Source organism: Armigeres subalbatus, chromosome 2 (genome assembly GCF_024139115.2).
Source record: "Armigeres subalbatus isolate Guangzhou_Male chromosome 2, GZ_Asu_2, whole genome shotgun sequence".
NCBI lineage: Eukaryota > Metazoa > Arthropoda > Insecta > Diptera > Culicidae > Armigeres > Armigeres subalbatus.
In genome coordinates, this window is record NC_085140.1 from 223,370,094 (window position 1) to 223,392,790 (window position 22,697).

The 22,697-nt window shown below is 40.2% G+C and overlaps 2 protein-coding genes across 6 annotated transcripts in view; one reads left to right on the forward strand and one right to left on the reverse strand.

Moving 5' to 3' along the window:
- The window catches only part of LOC134211756 (F-actin-uncapping protein LRRC16A), a 190,551-nt gene that overhangs the window by 17,134 nt on the left and 150,720 nt on the right, over positions 1 to 22,697 (reverse strand). The window lies entirely within an intron of this gene.
- The window catches only part of LOC134211762 (ubiquinone biosynthesis protein COQ9, mitochondrial-like), a 36,609-nt gene that overhangs the window by 11,401 nt on the left and 2,511 nt on the right, over positions 1 to 22,697 (forward strand). For 2 of the 3 annotated variants that reach the window (XM_062688974.1, XM_062688973.1), the window contains one exon: positions 8,167 to 9,309. In XM_062688974.1, the coding sequence (XP_062544958.1) occupies positions 8,167 to 9,275 (1,109 nt within the window). In that variant the 3' untranslated portion in view covers positions 9,276 to 9,309. Of the gene's footprint in view, positions 1 to 8,166; positions 9,310 to 21,977; positions 22,616 to 22,697 lie in introns of those variants that run through there. The other variant, XM_062688975.1, reaches the window with a different exon arrangement.

Consider the following 22,697-nt stretch of genomic DNA (forward strand, 5'->3'; position numbering starts at 1 on the left):
CCAGTTGTGGAAAATAGCGAAAGCTTTGCGTAATAACTGTAAGTATAGCCCGCCTATTTACGAAAACACCATGCTAGTTGCCTCTCCCGCGGCGAAAGCTAAAGTGCTGGCAGACAGTTTTGCCAAATCCCATACGAATTCAATGGGCAGTGACCCAGCGACCACTGAAGACGTTAAACGCTCTGTAGAAATCCTGGATCAGGCCGTCCCTGCTTCCGACAACTCGTGGCTTGTTCGCCCAAATGAAGTAAAAAAACTAATTCGCAACCTAAAAACTAAAAAAGCCCCAGGACAGGACCAGATACGAAATGTGATGCTGAAACACCTTCCCCGGAAGGGCATAATCCTATTGGCCAAACTATTCTCAGCATGCCTAAAAATTTGCTACTTTCCTACTCGTTGGAAACACGCTGTTGTAATTGCCATCCCCAAACCCAACAAAGATGCTACTCTGCCTTCCAACTATCGACCGATCAGCCTTCTTTCCAGTCTCAGCAAACTACTAGAACGACTTATACTTATCCGCATTGAAGCTCACCTGGACACTTCCAGAATCATTCCAGACCAGCAATTTGGCTTCAAGAAAGGGCATTCTACATGTCATCAGTTGACGCGGCTAGTTAGACAAGTTAGGTTGAATTTCACTCAAGGGAAATCATCCGGAATGATATTCCTTGACGTGGAGAAGGCATATGACTCGGTATGGCAAGAAGCCATACTTCACAAGATGAAACAGGGTAATTTTCCAATAGCCATCATGAAAATCATACGCTGTTTTCTTAAGGACCGAACGTATCATGTAGCAGTTGATGGCCAAGTTTCTGAAAGAAAACAAATACCGTATGGTGTGCCTCAAGGGGCAGTACTCAGTCCGATCCTCTATAACATTTTCACAGCAGACATAGTGATGATCGCTGACGTTCAGTACTACCTATTTGCCGACGATACCGGCTTTCTATCATCACATCGAGATGCCTCAGTTGTCCTGGATAAACTGCAACAAGCTCAGCAGTCACTCGAATCGTACCAGCAGCAGTGGAAAATCAAAGTTAACGCCAGGAAAACTCAAGCCATTTTCTTTACCCGGAGACGCAGTCCTCAAAACCTTCCCCAACGTGAAATTAGAGCAAATGGTCAACCAGTTCCCTGGTCAGAGGTTGCTACATACCTCGGTGCTACACTGGACCGCAAATTGAACTTCTCGCAACACATCTGTAACAGCCTGAAAAAGTGCGACAAACTAACGAAAGCGTTGTATCCACTAGTTAATCGCCGATCTGCCCTCGATGTCCGTACCAAGTTGCTCCTGTACAAAACCATCTTCCGACCAACTCTAACCTATGCTTTTCAAGCATGGTACACCTGTGCTCACACTCATCGCATGAAAATCCAACGAAAACAAAATCGCCTCCTCAAAATGATGATGAATTTGGATTACTTACACCCCACTGATGAACTGCATGAAGAAGCTAAAATCGAACTCATCGACGACTGGTTCCAACGACTTCTTCCCAAATTCTACCTAGGATGCAGAACCTCAGGAAACCCGTTGCTAGAAGAGTTAGCCAATTAAAACTGTGATATTTTTAGATTTATACACTTTCCTTATACTATCACCCTTCTAATAGCAATTTCGAAGGTTTTTTTTGTCTCATTTTTCCTTCATTGAGCACAAATGCATTCAAATAAACTAATTCCAATCTTTGAACCAGTCCCACATCTCACTGCTGTCAGGTTAACAACCATCTCAGTCCTAAGCTAAATATACAGAATGTAATATATACCTAAGAATTCAATAAAATAATAATAATAATAATAATAATTTATTCTATGATATTCGATTTCAACCACACAAAGATTTGATTTTATTCGTTATGGGCTTTGGATTTTTCTGTATGTTCCATGCTCTGATTATGTGACCTTCTTTACCTTGTGATTACTCTGAATATGATTCTAATTCAACATCATATCTTGTGAATATGAATATTTGAAATATGTAGCTTAATGTGTATGTTACTATATGATGAGCCTTTATTAATATTATTATTTCTATAAGGAAGATCATACTTTATTGTAACACAGTTTATTTCTTTATTCAAACTCTCCCGGTTTTATCACCTTTCATTTATAAGCTGTTTTTTTTATGTTTTCGGGAATTTCACGATAACAATATGCAAAACTCAAATTAATCCTTATTTCCTGTTTTCAAGTTGTTCAAATATGGGAAAGGACGGGAAAACAATAGTTCAATACAACCAAATCTCATATTGACCATTAAATTATCAATCAAAGTTAATTGCCTATTTCCGGGGATTAAACCTTGGACTTGGACATTAATTTACAATGTTGTGAAAACTCATATGTGAATATGTACATTATGTGGAAGATATTGATTTGAAAAATGTATTGGATATAACCACTTGCCCTTCGATGGGACTCGAACCCTTGACCATACAGTACGCTAGACCAGAGCTTCCCAAACCTTTGGGTATGCGACCCACCTAGCAAAATTCTATATGTTTCGCGACCCACCTATGAAAAAATGCATTTTACCAAGTAGTATTAAGCATTAATTGAATCAGAGTCATCTGTTTCGGCTTCCTCCACATAAAAAATATTCACGTTACCTTACATGTACAAATGCAAAAAATGACGAACATGGTATTGTTTGTCAAAATGTTAGAGTTTTTATTTTACTTCATTAAGGGGACAGCTTTTATACATAAATGTTTAAATAAAATAGCGTGGATATTTAAAATAAAAAAGTCGAGTAAGTACAAGACACTGAAGACGACCACACAGTTGTGGTCGAAATACGTATCTGCAAAGATAACGAAAATTAACTGGTGGAATTAAATGGACAGTACTTAATTCGTCTTAGACGGTTTTATAAAAAAATGATAAATGTTCTGTTTCCTGGCCACCGAAGTGCTGATTTCACCGTTTGATTACTCCAAGTTCATCCGTCAAAATGCTCCCATCCTTATCCTAGCATATTTCGGCTCGCGGCATGAAGTCTTTGCGGGATGCGTTGAGCTTCTGATAGAACTGGCCTGTTTCTTGAGCGCGGCACAGCTGTTCTATTTCTTCGCACTCCGCTACCTTAAGGCGGTGTTTCTTTTCCTGGCGGGTCTTCTGTCGCCGTTCCCGTCTGATAGCGTCTGGGTTCCTTCTTGCTACGCGACCGCCATTCTCCTCTAGAATCGGCCTGGACTCTTCGTCGAAGCAATCGTTCCGTCGATTTGTTTCACATAGCTGACGTTATTCTCCGCTGCTTCGTTGAAGGCTGCTTTAACTAAACTCCTACAATCTTTAAGCCTAGTGCTGCAAATAATAAAGATATAAAAAGTCCCATCGAGCTCACCTTCTTTTGACAATGCTGACAGATGCTGCACGTATGCATTGGCGACATCCGGTTGCTTCAGTCGTTCTTAGTATAGGCTATACTGAGGCATATTCTTGCATATTTCTATGAAAAATTACCGAATTCTTTTTAAATTTTATTGAGTTTGTTCGAGAAATTTTCAAAAAAGTGTTCAATTCAGATAAAATTTTCGTGGAAATTCAAATAAAATTTGGAAGAATTTTTGGTTTCAGCTTAAGAGTTGAATAGATTCAATCAAAGTAAAAGTAGATTTTTTTTGTCATTTTCAATAAATTAGATCGGTCATTGTATTCCTAAGTTATGCTTTTCCTACAGTCAAGTCAAAAACGCAGCCGCTGCCGAAGAAAATTTAAACGAATGCTACCACCGAAAATTTTCGGATTGGCACACAACTTTAAAGTGAAGTACGTTTGACGTCTAAAATGTAAAAAAAACTCATGCGCCATGCTCTCCATGCAGAATCACAAGCGAGTCAGCTCGCGCATGAGGCTTCGGTGAGTGAGATTTGAGCATGATTCTACCAACATTGGTAATGAAATTATATTTTCTACTAACAGACCCGACGAACTTCGTTTCGCCTAAAATTGATTAGTTCTTGAGTAATGCAGAAATTTCTGATTCATTTGTATGGAAGCCCCCCTTTCCAAATAGAGGAGGAGTCTCGAGCCATCTTAAGAACCTTCCACGGCCACAAAAACACAAATTTTCACGCCGATCGGTTCAGTAGGTTCCGAGTCTATAAGGGTCAGACAGACAGAAATCCATTTTCATGTATATAAGATTCGCGTATATAAGTATACCGAAGCGACTAAAGGTAACTAAAGGTAACTAAAATATCTTTTGCCTACACCTCAAAGCGAGAAATGGGCGATGCAAAATACTCGAGAACGTTTGTTTTACCTTTTTCTTGCCTACCTACTACCCGGGTAGAAGAAAATAGCAAAAGAGTAACAAATTTTACCATTAATAATGAATAACAGAATAGCAAATTTTGATGTTAGTTTGATTGATAAAGTTGCTAAAATAACTAAAATAATAGCAGAAATTGTTCGATTAAATAGCTAAAAAATAACTCATTTTGCCATTATAAGAGCAAATCAATAGCAAAATATTTGCAGAAAACGAAATATCAAAATCAGTTATTATTGATGTGTTGAAAATGCAAATGATAAATGAATTACAAACTTTGTTACGATCGCATAATGTGTTCTTCATCTGTTGTTCTGGCCTTCCTTACAATATCATGTAAATAAAAAAATACAATCATAACAAAATTTGTTATTAGAATGCTGTTTTATGTTATTCATGAATAATTTCGGAATAACAAAATCTGATACCACAGCAAAATTTGTTATTATTAGTTTATTATTCACCTCTATCCGGGAAACATCAAAAGAATAACAATTTTCACCACTATTATATGACCGGGGTTCTGCCAAATCGCACCAAGAGCCAACAAAAAATACCCATTTTTCTACCCAGGCTTTGGCTTGTCAGATTTAATTGAATAAATTGGTAGAATATAATCAATTGACCAATAGAAGCATGCATCCACTGTTAAAAATGTGCAGATGGCGGTATCAGATACCCGTCAGTACTCATTCTTGAGTCGGAATGGTACGTCCCTATATTTCGACCCTGGAAGTTTTTTTTAAAATATTTTATTAGGGCAATTGATGGGCAATGCTTCGCTGGTGTATTAATTATGTTTGATAAGATACAAAACTTTAAGTACCGTGCAAACTCAAACTTTGGACGCTTAAGCACTTTCTGATATATAATCATCCTATTTACTAATATTAAAAATCACGCCGTTTAAGTCACCACTAAGTATATTTATTTATTTATTTATTTAAGGTCTTCATTAACAGACTACTTATGTCCTAATGATGGTAATAAAAAAATATAAGTATAAAAATATATATCAATATAATATAATAAATATATATATATAATATATAATATAATATACAGGGTTGGGAAAAATCAAATTTTCGAAAAATCGAGAATGATCAAACTCACCCGCGATTTTACTTCTGGATTATCAAGTGATTAAAACTCGCCAGCGATTAAGAATCGTTTGAAAATCGGATCTTGATTTGAAGCATTTACCGTTACATTTTGAACTCTTTTTCCTTACTAGCATGAAGCTATAACGCCAAATAGAAGATAAAACGGGACTATTGACAATTAGCTATTATTAGTGAAGATTAATGATTGAATGAAAATTCTGTGTTCATTATCGTTTGAGTACAAAATTTGAGAAGTTGTCACCGGCGACAACTCGCCTACTGTTTTCACGTGAGAAGTTTTCACATGAAAATTGCAATCATGATCGTCTGATAATGATTAAGCACAACACTGAATATATATAATATATATATATATAATATATATATATATAATATAATATATATAATATAATATAATAAATATAATATAATATAATATAAATATAAAAATATAAGTTTAAGTCATCACTAAGTATATTCATTTATTTATTTATTTAAGGTCTACATTAACAGACTTATGTCCTAATGATGGTAATAAAAAAATATAAGTATACATATCGTCAAAAAATGGACACAAACACTAAACCAGTGAAAAATTCTTTGAATATTGTTTGCAATTTATGAAAATGTCCGGCTTCTGTTTGATTCAAACCTCGGAGACCGGAGGGGTTGGATTCATATTTCGGACACAAATATTCAAACTTCGGACACCTGATTACATAGTACCAGGAAGAATAATTGAAAACAATTTGCACTGCACAGCTCATACTGTCTTTTAATCGCATTTCGTCGCATTGTCTTATTAGAATGTAACTATACTAAAACAAGCTAAAACTATTAATCCTTCGGATCCAGCTTGACGAAACATTTTTTTGCTCATCTTATTCTTAGGTTGTGGCCTTATTACCCCATGAAGTGAATATGAGCACCACAAAATTATCTTTCTTCAACCCAATTTAAGATATTTAAAATTCAATAATCAAGATTTTTGATACTAATATGAGAGAAGAATCATTATACATTATAAAGAAGAATCATTATATAGATCGTTCAGTGACAAATGTGCAGTATTTGGAAGCAATTTAGAGATTTACAAGAGTTGTTGCTTAAGGTAGCCATCTTTCCCCACTTTCCCCTATGTGTGTGAGTATGGGCACGGCGTCTTTGTCCAAAGAGGCTTTTTTTTCAAAAACCCACTACACGAAAGTATAGGTTTTCCTCTGTCACATAAGTGCATTTTTAAAATGTTCTATCGGGAGTCATTTTTCCATACGTTTGGGAGAGGGGGGGGGGTTAAATTGGCTATCATTTGAGATTTCTATGGCGTTTACACCAATAATAGTGAAAAAATAAAAATAAAAATTGTAGATCCCCCGATAGAACATTTTAGTTTACCCACTATATGAAAGAGGAGAGCATATACTTTCCCGTGGTGAGTGTTTTAGAGATACTGATTTTTGAAAAATAATATTTCCCCATAGAAGCACCGTGTGTGTAAAAAAAATTCGAAACCCACTTTTCGGTACTAAGCGTTCTCCGATTTGCTCACAAAAAAATCAAACAACGCGTAAAGCGGTCTAGGTTTCGGTCTGGTTCTTATTGAAAATCGTTCCATTGCGTTTCAGACTTTTTTTTATTCATATATTTATTTGGTATGCGCTCTGTGTTCTTAACCGCTACTGTGCCGTGAGTACTGTGGTATTCTGATGTACAGAATCCACACAAAATCTATTTTTAGATATCCATTATTCGTTATTGTTGTCTTTGCCAGTTCATCTTGCCGTGAGTCCATTGTGTCCGTTTGTCCATGTCGTGCATCCAATGATCGTTGCTTTGTTCGGTTGCCATTTAATCCTGGTAACGTTGGAGGAATGCCTCCGAGAAGAACAAGTTGTCAGTCGTCATCAGGCAGCCGTGACGGTAAGGCGCGTACCCCAAACGCCACCGTATGGGCTGCGGATGCGGCGACTGACGAGGGTTTGGTAGAGAGGCTGGGAATCGAACCCATGATCATTCGCTTATAAGGCGAACGTGTAGCCAACTACGCTACGGGACACGTTTCACTTATTGCGGGCGATTCAAATATGACGTCCACTACTTTTTGAGATTGCTAGACCCCCTCTGTCACGCTTTTTTGTATACCTTGTATTTATATGTCCTGTCCTGTCATAAAATCTTAGACCCCCTTCTCCAAAAAACCTAAACCCTAAAATTGGTACAATGAATTAAAATGACCGCAGCGGAATCTATCCCCATAAATTTCCTTTTCGACCTTTCTCATGTGTTTTTTTTTCTTATTTTTCATAATGGGCATAAAAGGCAACGCTAAGTGGATCAGTCTGGCTTGAATTAATATGATTTACTGTTGCGGAAGGTGTCAGGTGGCGGTCTCGCACCAATGCTTTCAGCAAATAAAAGACGCCATTTGTCAGTTATTAGCTAAAAAGCTGCCAAAATTAGTATATTACTTACAATTTCGGTGATTTAACTGAAACCGATTATCTTCCTGCCGACAGAACCTCCACACTAACTCAATTATAAACTCTATTGACATGTTCATAAATATTAATCTCATCGATTTATAACTAGGGGTGCGTACATTTAATTATCTTCGATTTAATATTATTTCATTAGGGTGCGAAATGTAACATTTAATATGATAAATTGATTGACAATTATAAATTACTTGACAATTAGACCATAACATGTGAAGAACCTTTCTGTTGTGTTGGATATCATTGATCTAATTGAATAATTATTTTCTTTCAGACGTTAAAACTTACAGCCGACAAGTCGTAGAAGACTTGATTTCAGTGATGTGTAATTTACTGGGGGACCCATTCCAGTTGTTACCATATGGTGAAAAACGAATGCGATGGCGTTGCAGCAGAACTCGACAAAATGATTCCCCGATCCTGAATATTTTCATGAGTGAAGAAAAGTGTCCTAGGCTTGGGCTGGCAATGTACCATTATTTTTTATTGGGGGAAGATCTTCTACCCAGCACGACTCCAACCGTTTATGCAAAACATCATATATTTGAAATGTGCTTGTATTACTGTGTAACGCTAATGACACACGATCAAAGTTCTGCGCACCACAAGGGAATAATGCTCGCTAAACGGTTACTGAAAATTATGGCAGTAGACAAATTGACATCTGATAATCTGGACGTCCAAATTCACCAAGAATTCTGTACAAGCTTATCAAAGCTTATCGTATATTCCAGTTCGGAAAGAACTCGCAAGGATGGAACTTTTCTTCTTCGTGATTACATATTACAATTTGATTCTAAAGGCAGTTACTTGGTTATCGCCAATCTCTTAAAAACGATAAAACATAGTGGACTACATTCTTACGTATCGACAATATACAAGGATTTGGTTAACAAACACCTTAACTGCGTAGACGAACCTGACGCATGGTTTGTTGGGGCATCACTAAAACATTTGTTGCTGACGGAAATATGCGTTCTGATAGATGGAATTGGAACGGATTTGGTCGAAAACTCCGACACGGTTATCACTGGCCTCAACGTGTTACGATTCCTTCTGATCCGTGATAAATTGAATCAGACCGGTATTTGGGAATACACCACAGAAATTGAACAGAACTACTTGCTTCCACTGCGTAAATCATTGGATTTGTCAAAAGCTCATTTCAAGGAGGAACAATCAACTGTTATACAAAGTCGTACTAGCATAAAAGATTCTGAAGTAGATGTATGTGTTAGTGTTATCAACGGTGAATCGGTGCCTGAAATAAATAGGGAGAAAAAATTAGAATTGTTGAACGATGCGTTCAACAAATTCGATCTGATGGAATGTCTTCTCGCGAGAGTAATTGACTGCATGAACTCAAATCCCAAGAATACATAAATATATTTTGTTTTGTCATTTGATTTATCAATAATGCTTAGACTTTTCATCTTAGTATTCCGAACGAACACCAGGAACATGTCAAAATAGTCGTCCCTTAACTAGACATGTGCGCCGCTGTGCCACGCCACCGCCGATGAATTTGTTAAGAGACTTACACATAGGATACGTTTACGTTGCAGTTTTCCAATAGAAAATGTGTCAAACGCAACGCAAAAGTATCCGTTGCATTCCTCATTATTTTAGTTTTTTTTTTTAATATTTTCATCTGTGGATCTATTAAAACCTCCACTATTGGTACTGTTACCCTACAAATTCATCACGTAGATGACTATTAGGGTGGTTCAAAAAATTGATTTTGCTCCACAGTGCTCATCTGATTCTTTATCATGTTCTGAGTGTCCTCTGAAAATTTAAGCTCATTTGGATTAAAACTGATTTAGCACAAGCCGTTTCAAGTTTGCATGCAAATTAGTATGGGAAAATTTATTTTTTCATTATACTGTTAATAACGCTTCCCCATTACGCGCAGGTTAAAAGAAAACCTACATAGCTAAAAGGAATACTCAAAAGCTTTCACTCAGTGAAAACCGCATCTTTATTAATCGTTCCAATAATTAGTAATCGAATTTAATCTATACCGTGGTTTACTGGAGCTAATTGCATAACTCCTCAACAGGCAACATTGCTCCTCGTGCCGCGAAAGATAGCACACACAAATTCAGGCTACTGTGTTTCACTCCTTAGCCGTGCGGTAAGACGCACGGCTACAAAGCAAGACCATGCTGAGGGTGGCTGGGTTCGATTCCCGGTGCCGGTCTAGGCTTTTTTAGTGAGAAGATGGTCAGGTATGTAGGCAACGTATGAATTAAATTTATCTGCGCATATCGGGGTGGGTGGGGTGGTTGATTGTTTGACTGTGTTGGTAAGCCGCAAGGCAGCCATTCTGAATGACATGTCATGAAGCCTGAAAAAAATAAATTTCACCGTACTAATTTGCATGCAAACTTAAAACGGCTTGTGTCAAATCAGTTTTAATCCAAATGAGTTCAAATTTTCAGAGGACACTCAGAACATGATAAAGAATCAGATGAGCACTGTGGAGCAAAATCGATTTTTTGAACCACTCTAATGACTATATTTAAGAACTATTAAAACAGTAGCACACAGTAGGCTAATGAATTTCGTACATTTTATATACATAATTTACATAATTTCACTTTGTATGCGTTACGCAGGCGTGTTACGTATAAATCTATCAATAAATCTTTTGAATTATGAAATAAAATGTATGGCATTTGAAACAAATTCACTTTAATATTAAAAATAAAATTTTCAAAAATGATATGATATATATGGAAATATTATTTTTCTGATTCGTTTCAAAGAATCAATTGATTTTAATTGAGGAACGTATAGAAGCATGTACCAAAAAATCTCAGAAAAGCACAAACTTAAAAATTCAAAGGGATTTCAAAAATTTCTTCAGTGGAAGCTAGATAGTGCAACATCTTAAATTTACTACCATATAAACCTCACGTAATCGTTATTTCTGGTTTTTACAACATCCCTCCCTTTTCTGTAAAATTTCTTACATACAAATGATTTTTTATTTATAGGTAAATCGACAGATCCCCGTCCCCAATAAAGGCATACGTAATATGTGTACGGCCCCCTAGTACCATTTGTTCTTGTCTCACGTATACTTTAATTAAGGAAATTCCACGTGATCATAAGTTTTTACAAGCCCTGAGATTTTGAAAATATTGCTAAAGGAAGTAGGACAAACTATCAAGTCATGTCATGTTTAGTCGCAATGCAGGGAGAGCATTTTATTTGACCCCTACCCCTAGATCATGAGTTTTTCACATGAACCGGAATACCAAGAAACGATTTGCGCCTCTACAGCTTTACTTTGTGTAGGGACGAAACAAAATCCATTCTCCAAATTTCTAACAATGGAATACATTTTTCGTTAACAGTGCAGTGAGGTGGCTGAAATCGGTAATTAAAGGTAGCAGTTAATACCTGTGAAAGTGCTCATAGAAATAGAACTCTACACTGGCGGCGCCAGCCATTGATATTTGATGAGGCACCACTTGGTGCAAGCACGTTGTCTTTGAGAACGTCAGCGTGCTTGCGACGACTGGTGCCCCACCTCTTGTTCCGGTAGTGGATCTCTTGCTTACCGGTCGGCGATGCCGAGAAGATGAATCATCCATTCAATGAAATATCATAATATGTGGCCTGCTAGACCATTTTATTCACTTCTAACATTTTTGACCGTCTTTTGGAATTGGTCCCACTGTGCGTCGTCGACGGTGAGAATGGGTCACTGTTCCAACTAGGGGTAGTAGGGGCAATATAAACATACGGGGCAATATGAGCCACCCTCATTTTGAGCTTATTGACTAGTTTTATCATGTAAAAGTTATATGATCTTTAAGAGGATGCTCCACATATGCATCAACGTGAAAACCGCATTAAAATTCAATTCAAACATGAAAATACACTTGAATATGTAAATTTTCGCTGTATAGGCAAAATTATTATAAGATTTGAAGTTTATAAATAAGGTTTTGACACAAAACTGATTAAAATACAGGTCAAAAATACACCACAATCAAAAGATATATTAAAATTGAATATTGTGCACACATGTTTGTATTGATACAAATCTGAATTTATCATAAAACTTTTTTTTCCAAAACCGGTCTCTATGGGGCAATATGGGCATACCTGCACAGAGCAAGATATCAGGCCTTAAAATGCGAACAAGTTCAAATTTCAGTAGTCAAATACAAGAATATTATCATATATGTAAGATTCATTACGGAAAAAGTACAACTGCGCATTACTGCGATTGAAACAGAAAAAATGACCATTGACCAATTGAAATGTGGCTGTTCAAATGGTGAAGAGTGACAAATCGGTTCAGTCCGCTGTTGTGCGGTTTTTTAATTTTATTTGGTATGGAATACTCACAATTATTGTACTGCCGTTGGACGCATAAATGTCACATGTTACATTTTAACATTTTTGAGGTTTTGATGTCTAACGTCATAATTTGATACGTATTTTTGAAATATTTTGTCAAAACAGAGGTTTTATTTTAGAAATCTCGAAAAAAATCTGAAGTCAATTTGTCACATTCGAACAAACGGACGCATACTTGTCACACCGGGATAAATGGACGCATATTTGTCATACTAAAAAAAGAGATATAGCAATCACACAAAAAAGACACATAGCACTGCCTGATGTGTCCTGAGGACCGTTCATAAAATATACCATGCTTTTAGGGTCATCTACAATCCACGTGGATAGTTTAGAAGGGTGGCTGGTAATCATGTAAGGTCTTTACCTACTTTCAGAATTTATATGAAGGGTTGTCCATGAAAGAATAGGGGAGGTATTATATTGTCTAGAACCTCTCCAAGTATAACGTGAACGGCCTCTTGGGAGAAGACGATATGAAACTGTGACATAATTTAAATTTTTAAGGCCTGTAAAAAAGTGATAAAGAGGAACCCTTTAGCAAACCCGTTTTTTTTGTAAAACTCATAATTAGTGTGACATGTTATGGCGATAAAATTTATTCAAAGTATGAAACGAGTACAAAGATTAATCAGAAGCTTTTTGCTTCGTCCCAAGATCAATGAAAAACGATTTTTCCTCTTCGGTAACAACAGGTTGAACCACTTTTATTATAGAAGTTTTCTTTTCTTCTTCAATTCCTAGAGGAGCATTTTGCCAACGTACATTTGTATCAAAAGAGGATGAATTCTTTACAACCAACTTAAATTGCTTCTTGGAAAACAGTATTGCAGCATTTAAGGTCTTTACTGTTGATATTGTTTGCGTATCCAAGTTCATAACGGCCTTTTTTAAACTCCACTATTTGCATGGAATCCACATACGGGCGTGGCTTGCAGTGGTTTATCGTATACTCCAAAACGGTGAGCTTTGAAGAAGTCAGTTGCTTGCATAACAAGTGCGTCAACATTGTTCTTTGCATTGCCAACCACAGACTTGAAGTTTTCATAACTGTCGCATTTTGGAATCAAACGCCGCATGGAAAGAGTCATCGGTCATTAACGTATGTCCCGATTGAAAGTTCTCCAACAGTATGCGCTTGACCTGAATTTCATTATTGTTTATCAGTAGAGTAATGTGATAGGATTAATACCAGTTCTTATTTTGCGAACAACAATTATCCAACCAAAAGATAATTGTTTTCAGGTCAGCGTACTTCATAATAACTTTGAAAAAAACAGCTAAGGATTTCGTTGGCTGTACGACCATTAACTGTCTCGGACCAAATGCACGCAGACAATGGGAATGCTCGTATGTAGGGGCCAACAGGCTCATTAAAGACCAGCAGCCTTTACGCTAATGCTCTTGAACCTATCCAACCGTGGAAGCCGTATGACCTAGAATATAATCTATAAACAATTAATAACTTTTTGCAAATCCACAGAAAAAACTTTTTCACCTGGTACTTTGTCACCATCATCTCGATAAGACAGTCGTGATTCCTTTGAACGTTGAGGATGTTGTGCATGTCCTTGTCCAGGGCAAGGAAACTACGCCACTGCCGTCAAGAATCGGTTGGTCAACCACTGGGACCGGTAATGGAACGTTTGCCGGCTCCGAAAACAAAACACGATCACCTGTGTCATTTTTTAAATCGAACCCGAGGAAGTCCTTTTCCGATTCCAGCTACTGGATTGTCTGTATAGGATTTCCGGTTCCACTTCTACCGACAGCAAAAAATCACACCAAAGAAATACAATCGTCGCTCACGAAATGTAAAAACAAATGAACAAACAACAACTATCTCTCAGTTCACAGTGTGACAAATATGCGTACATTTTTCACCTGGCCAGTGAATTTCGCGGCATAAGTGTCACATTTGGGTTTTGATTGAAAAACGTGGGAAAAATAGTTGTTTTTGGCAATGTTTGAGTCCGGCCCAACGAATATGAATATTCTTTTATAGTTTATTGGGTTAAAGCCAATGAAAAAGCAAAATTTTGCGATAATAGGATGAATGTATTTTGAAACTTCAAATGGCGTTTTTCTCATTTTTCTCGTTTGTAACATGTGACATTTATGCGTCCGACGGCAGTGTAGGAATATCATATTCTTCCATATTACGATACTTTTTTCGCCTAAATAAAGGTTTTGGATGGGTGGCCCATACTGCCCCAAATGGTGGCTCATATTGCCCCGTATAGTCGGGAACACACATTGAAATCAATACATTTTTAAAAGTGCATTCCAACAATTTCCAAACGCATTTTTCGTCATTCATCGACGTAATATGAAAGAACATTCTCCAGTATAAGTCAACTACATTTAAACGATTTTTTTTTGAGTTTTTCGGCGCTTTTCGGAACGATTTCCTTAGGTGGCCCATATTGCCCCGATCACCCCTACTTAGAATCCTTGCAGAATAGATTGAATGTATCTAAGGGCAAGAAGATATAGAGACCTTTAAGAGACAATATAAAAGACCTTTTTGAACGATTTTGCTCTACGACCTCCAGGCTGCCGGTGAGAGCGATGACCCATTATCACCCCCCAGACCCGTTGTCTCCCCCTATGGCGGTATTTTTAAGTTATTAAACAAGATTAGTTTAAAAAAATAGGAATGCATATATGTTATTATTGAACGCTGTTGAGTTTCGTTCTAAGTGATTTAGTTCATTCTCGGCCAAGCAGAAAACGTGGGAAAACTCTACACTGGCGGCGCCAGCCATTGATATTTGATGAGGCACCACTTGGTGCAAGCACGTTGTCTTTGAGAACGTCAGCGTGCTTGCGACGACTGGTGCCCCACCTCTTGTTCCGGTAGTGGATCTCTTGCTTACCGGTCGGCGATGCCGAGAAGATGAACCATCCATTCAATGAAATATCATAATATGTGGCATGCTAGACCATTTTATTCACTTCTAACATTTTGACCGTCTTTTGGAATTGGTCCCACTGTGCGTCGTCGACGGTGAGAATGGGTCACTGTTCCAACTAGGGGTAGTAGGGGCAATATAAACATACGGGGCAATATGAGCCACCCTCATTTTGAGCTTATTGACTAGTTTTATCATGTAAAAGTTATATGATCTTTAAGAGGATGCTCCACATATGCATCAACGTGAAAACCGCATTAAAATTCAATTCAAACATGAAAATACACTTGAATATGTAAATTTTCGCTGTATAGACAAAATTATTATAAGATTTGAAGTTTATAAATAAGGTTTTGACACAAAACTGATTAAAATACAGGTCAAAAATACACCACAATCAAAAGATATATTAAAATTGAATATTGTGCACACATGTTTGTATTGATACAAATCTGAATTTATCATAAAACTTTTTTCCCAAAACCGGTCTCTATGGGGCAATATGGGCATACCTGCACAGAGCAAGATATCAGGCCTTAAAATGCGAACAAGTTCAAATTTCAGTAGTCAAATACAAGAATATTATCATATATGTAAGATTCATTACGGAAAAAGTACAACTGCGCATTACTGCGATTGAAACAGAAAAAATGACCATTGACCAATTGAAATGTGGCTGTTCAAATGGTGAAGAGTGACAAATCGGTTCAGTCCGCTGTTGTGCGGTTTTTTAATTTTATTTGGTATGGAATACTCACAATTATTGTAGGAATATCATATTCTTCCATATTACGATACTTTTTTCGCCTAAATAAAGGTTTTGGATGGGTGGCCCATACTGCCCCAAATGGTGGCTCATATTGCCCCGTATAGTCGGGAACACACATTGAAATCAATACATTTTTAAAAGTGCATTCCAACAATTTCCAAACGCATTTTTCGTCATTCATCGACGTAATATGAAAGAACATTCTCCAGTATAAGTCAACTACATTTAAACGATTTTTTTTTGAGTTTTTCGGCGCTTTTCGGAACGATTTCCTTAGGTGGCCCATATTGCCCCGATCACCCCTACTTAGAACTTTGCAGAATAGATTAATGTATCTAAGGGCAAGAAGACATAGAGACCTTTAAGAGACAATATAAAAGACCTTTTTTGAACGATTTTGCTCTACGACCTCCAGGTTGCCAGAGAAAGCGATGACCCATTCTCACCCTCAGACCCGTTGTCTCCCCTATGGCGGTATTTTTAAGTTATTAAACAAGATTAGTTTAAAAAAATAGGAATGCATATATGTTATTATTGAACGCTGTTGAGTTTCGTTCTAAGTGATTTAGTTCATTCTCGGCCAAGCAGAAAACGTGGGAATTGTTCTTCAAGAATTTAAGGAACTGCTCCTAGAACTATACATTGAAAATTCTTGCCAAATTTTTCTTGGTATTTAGTATTCTGAATTTCATTTGAAAATTGTTTGGACATTGAACAAGATTTTTTCTGAAAATTTCTCATGTACTTCCTTCACTGCATAAAAGTCAACTATTTTTAACATGTGTTAGCGGCACATAAAATGACCAAAACTCCTGAATCGTGAATTTTATTTGAGTGTTAAGAAACATACCCTTTATAAACAATGAATTTTTATTACATATTTTCCGATTACGCCATATATGATAATACATATCATAATAAAGGTAATCATTCAATTTTCTTTCTCCAATTTAACACGGTATACATAATTTGCGTAATCTGAATAGGCTATAAAAATCCGTTTTGAAAATATGGACTAATTGCAAAAATCTATAACGTCTCACAACGTCACAACATGATTATACGAATCAAGCAAGAAACAGAACAAAGTTACGAAACAACAAAATGGCCATACTAAGACGGAGGATACTTCATTATTACAGTTGCATATTTACTGAGCAGTCAATTATGACTTGGAAGTAATTGTCTGCAGCTCATTTTCGGCCCGAGAATTCGATTGAAGTAAAATACGTGCTAAGCTATGAAGGACATCCGTCGACCTTGGTTAAGGTGAAGGTGGGTTGAGTACCAAAACTAAAGTATTAGTACAATAAAAACTGTCATATACTGTAGTAGTATTGGTGTCGTATTTATAAAACCCTAACTTAATTCACCGAGTGGTGGCACTGCCTTTCTCGCATTTAGCCAAGACACCAACCTTATATGGCGCTTACATAGTTCGATTTCATTTTCTTAAAAACTTTTAAACGCAATGGTCGATCGTTATCAAATTCAATAGTGATTAACTAGAAATTGTCCCCCGTCGAATGCAACTTGTTGCGAGAAAATCGATTAAGAATTACTATATGAAAAAGTCTTCTTCTTCTTCTTCATTGGCATTGCATCCCCCACTGGGATATTGCCGTCTCGCACTGACCCCCCACTGACCCATGAAGCCGACTCCGATCCCTTGGACCACCTCTTATTTGCGCCTGGAGCGATTGGCGCCTACCCTAGACTTCTTGCTACCCTCTTTGGCCTGGGCCTTATTTTCTGCCCTTAACGTCTTCGGTTTCCTCTTGTTCTTGACCAGGGTCCAGGAGGCGTCATCCTCCTCTATTTCCCTGGTCTGGGGCGGCTGAGTATTCTCAGCCCGCCGTAACCCCTTACCACCGTCTTTCCTGGGTGGACGGACCTTTCCAGGTCCTTTCTCCCCGGTTTGGGAGGTACCTGCCTGAGGTTCAGCTTCCCAGCCCCACTACCCTTGATCAGTAGTAACCCTCCGGCGTTTTGGAGCGGCCCTGTTTCATCCCCTGGAGACTGTTTCCCCTGTTTCTTGTGTCTGCTCCGTTGGAGCAGTTTGCTCTCGACGCTCAAGTGAATATTTCTGAGCCTCAGTCTGGGCAGACTTTGGCACCACTGTCTTCAAGCTGAAAGCAATGCCCTCGGTCGATTCGATTTGCTCGAGTCCGCGAATCCTTGGGCCTCCGTCTGGGTAGACCTCGACTCCACGAATTTCACGGGTTTAGACTCTGCCGTCCTGACTGCTTTCGCCAGCTTTGGCGTGTCCCAGCATCGACTTTCGAAGTTTCCCCAGCGGCTCTTGAGGTCCTTACTGATATTATGCTTCGATGACGCAAAGTTGATGATGGCGCCCAGCTGTTCCGTCGCCACCTCGAAGGCCGAAAGTCCATCGCGTTTGCGATTCATCGCCTCCACAAGCCATGGGCCGCCAATAACCTCTACCGGCGTTTTTTTAGCCGAGATGAAGGTTATGACCCAGCACTTGCTGCAATCGAGCTGACGACTATTGCCTCTGGCCTCCCAGGGTGGAGACCGGAACAACCCACCTCTTGCGAAGGGGTTGTCGCTCTGGCACTACTACCACTAATTGAAGAATTGACTTGGTTTTTTCATTTTGGTCCCACGAGTTGCTTGGAAAGAGGTCCACTAATGCCAGAGCCCAGCATGACGCGGTAAGGAACAATTACTGTGGAGGGTGCCCAGATACCCCAAGGCTCTGCTAAAGGCCTAGCTTATTACTTCACCCCTGGCCATGCATCCTTCGGCACGGGTCACTTAACGCCTTAGGATTAGGGTTAGGACGATGGTCCTGTTCAACTCGCAGTGGCTGGGGAGGGGTCGCCGCTTCCTGCACAAAGTCCCTGTCTCATTTTTTTCTTCCTAAGCAACGCTAAACCGTTTCCATTGTCGCCAACCCCATAGTCCCTTCGGTACAACCAGAAAGTAATGCTTCAAAGGGGGCAGTACCAACGCACCCCCTCGAGCTTAGCAGCGTGTCCTTGCAGCACCGAAGATCGTAACTCGCTTTTAGAAGAACATCATGGTATCGTGCCAGCGCGTTGCCGGCTTTCCAGGTGGGCTTACCACGCCCTATGTCCTCGGAAGGTGGAAGGGTCGACTTCGCACCTGCTTCCCTGCACGACTGGTATCAAGAATGATGATGCCGCGTGCACCCCAAATTGACCTTTCTGGGGCCCATTCGCCAGCACACAGAGGGACTTGCTGACGCGGTGCCTACGCCTGCCCCAGCCTTGACGAGGACCCCTTCCGTCCTCGGGCTCGGAACCCGCCTGGCGGACCGACGCCGCGAAAGCGGACCATACCGTGTTGTTCTTCGCGCGGCCACTTGTTCGATTAAAGCGCGATCGGAGTTCGATCACAGAGCATGACCACCGGTATGACCCATGAAGCCGACTCCGATCCCTTGACCACCTCTTATTTGTGCCTGAACTAGCCATCCTTGAGTCCACGCGCCACCTTCTGTGTAGCTCCGAAACGATTTGGGCGATAGCCCATAAAACGACGTGATCCAGCCAACTTCATCTTTACACATCCTCCGAACTAGGTTGTCCGTAGTGTTCAGACCACATGTGGTGCTAGCATGTGGTCACGCATTGCGCGAAAACGTGAGCACACGAACAACACGTGTTCCGCTGTTTCCTCTAAACCTGCGCACACCAAACCCCTGTCGAGGCCGAGCAAGCCAGCCGCGTTACCTGCATTTTTGATTTTGCAGCACGCTTTAAACGTTGGCACATCGAACCCCCATGGGTGCTTGCTGTTCACAGCTTTGCTGGAACAAATCAAACAATTGGGAGGGTTCGTGCAGCATTGTGCCTTATGTCCCTCTAATCTGCAGCGTCGGCAGAGATTGCTTCTGTCAGGGTCTTTTGCAGTCCCATTGCTTGTGCCCCGGTTCCAGGCACTTGAAGCAAACTTCGGTTGCTCGTATATGCGCACAGGGCATACCGGACCATCCCAGACTTTTTGACGCTCCCTAACTTGATCACCTTTGAGGCGTCCGCCGCAGATAGCCGAACTAATGCTACCTGTGCCCTGCCGGACCTTTCTGTAACCGAACGGCTGCGGTGGGCGTCTCCCCAGCCACACTGTCGCCGCAGTGCCGTGACGAGATGACGAGTTGGATCAGGGTCCAGGAGGCGTCATCCCCTCCATTTCCTGGTCTGGTGCGGCTGAGAACTTTCAGCCTGCCATAACCCCTTGCCACTGTCTTTTCCTGGAGTGGACGGACCTTTCCAGGTCCTTCCTCCCGGTTTTGGAGGTACTCTGGCCGGGTTCAGCTTCCCAGCCCCACTACCCTTGGTCGGGGGCAGTAACCTCCGCGTTTGAGCGTCCCCTCAGGGAGCTCATCCCTGAGACTGTCTCCTGTTTTTGTGTCTGCCCTGTTGGAACAGTCACCCCGGACGTACCTGCAAATACTTGAGCCTCAGTCTGGTGAGACTTTGGCACCACCGTCTGCTGGCACGCCTTCGGCTCGATCTGACCTTGCCTGAGTCCGCGAATCCTGGGCCTCAGTCTGCAGACCTCGACTCCACCGGATTTCACGGGTTTACACTCTTTATCGCCCTCTCCAGCTTGGCGTCCAGCATCGACTTTCGAAATTTCTGTAGGCTCCTCTTGAGGTCCTGATATTATGCTTTGATGACGCAAAGTCGATGATGAAGTCCAGTTGTTCCGTCGCTACCTCGAAGGCCGAAAGCCCATCGCGTTTGCGGTTCATCGCTGCCTACAAGTCATGCGGCCGTCAATAACCCCTACCGGCGTTTTTATAGCCAAGAGGAAGGTTGAGTGGACCCACGCTGGCGCTGCGTACTGAGCTGCCGACTATTTCTGCCTCTGGCCTCAGGTGGAGACCTGAACAACCCACCTCTTTGCGAAGGGGTTGTCGCCTACACCATTACCATTAATTGAAGAATTGACTTGGTTTTCCATTTTGGTCCCACGAGTTGCTCGGGAAAGAGGTCCACCAAAGCCGGAGCCCAGTGCGACGCGGTAAGGGACAATTACTGTGGAGGGTGCCCAGGTACCCACAGGCTCCGTTAAAGGTCTAGTTTGTTATTTCTCACCCCCTGGCCATGCATCCTCGGCACGGGTCGCTTGACGCCTTTGGGATTAGGGGTTAGGGACGATGGTCCCGGTCTAACTCGCTGCAGTGGCTATTGGGGTCGTCAAGCCCTTGGACAAAGTCCCTGGCGTCTTTGTGTTGCGTGTGTTGTGTGTGTGTGTGTGTGTGTGTGTGTGTGTGTGTGTGTGTGTGTGTGTGTGTTGCATTCGACGCAGGATACTCTACCATTGTTTCCTATTGAAAATTGGCCAGATCGGACTATGGGCTCAAGAGGAATGGCCAAAATACTATTTTTATAATGCACGAGAAAGGCACCATCACCGCTAGGTGGATTAATCAGGGTTTTTTATATGGGGAGGAAACGGGAAATTGACATCTAATATTGACCAGCCATCCTGAGGACGAGGCAAGTGTGTAATGCAGCTTACACAATTGTGTCAAGCAGTTTGACGAACATTGACTCCACCCTCAAGAAAATGCCTCAGTTGCTGCTTTGTCTGACCGTGTATGAAGTTGTTCGAACAACCATTTGACAGTTGGCGGCTCGGTTGGAAAAAATCATAGCGGTTTGATTTTGGTTTGAGCTGTCGGGGGCGGAGACAAAGTTCGCCGAACATATTTGAGCGTTTGTAGAAGCTTCGCACAGACCCCATATATTTTTTGATGGTTGGCGTTCCAGTTGAGTCGGTCGTTCGTGTGTGATATTGTTGGTCGAATAAATTGAGTGTTCGTGTTGCGGTGGTCGAACATGGTCGATGCTTGACTAAACGAGGGTTGGAGTCAATGTTCGTCAAACTACTTGACCGTGTGTATGTACCATAAGTCGAGTGAATTGTTCATTTCATTTGCCCAAACTAAATTAAACACTAATGAATAAATAAAAAAAAATAAACAAATAGTAGCTTAAGTTGTATATTTTTTATTCTCCGTAGGTATGCTGTTGCGTTCGATTGGTACAAGTGTAATATGTGACGAGCAGTCGAAACCTCGACCGATGAACCAATTCATCCAAATTAAATCATGTAGCACTTCTTCACAAACACGGGACACATTTGATGCATTTCGCTCTAGAGAAGAGCAAAAGGAAAAAGAAATCTTGACGCAAAATACATTGAATAACAAGGACAATAAGGAAGAACACGAAGATGGTGATGAAGTTGAAACTGTGAAAGATAAGATTTTGAAAGCTGCCCTTGATTATGTAGGAACACATGGCTGGTCTAAGCAGGCGATTGTCAAGGGAGCGGAAAGCCTAAATTATCCAAGCATGATTAATGGACTTTTTCCGAAAGGTGGCATTGAATTACTGCATTTTTTCCAAAGACATTGCAACGAAAGATTGGTTGTTTATCTGAGAGAGGAAATCACGAAAAACGAGAAACATCAGGATTCTGCAACGTTTGCGAGAAACGCTATTGAATTACGCCTACGAATGCTAATCCCTTATTTGCAGCATTGGCCACAGGCACTGGGGCTTATGGCGCTACCGCCGAACGTACCTACATCCCTAGCAAATGTACTTACGCTGGTGGACGATATTTGTTATTACGCAGGGGATCGTTCCGTAGATGTACGTATGAGTGATACTACGTTCCGACTGCTGGCTTGTAACGTGTTATTCACTCCGTAGTCTAAACGTTGTATACATAATT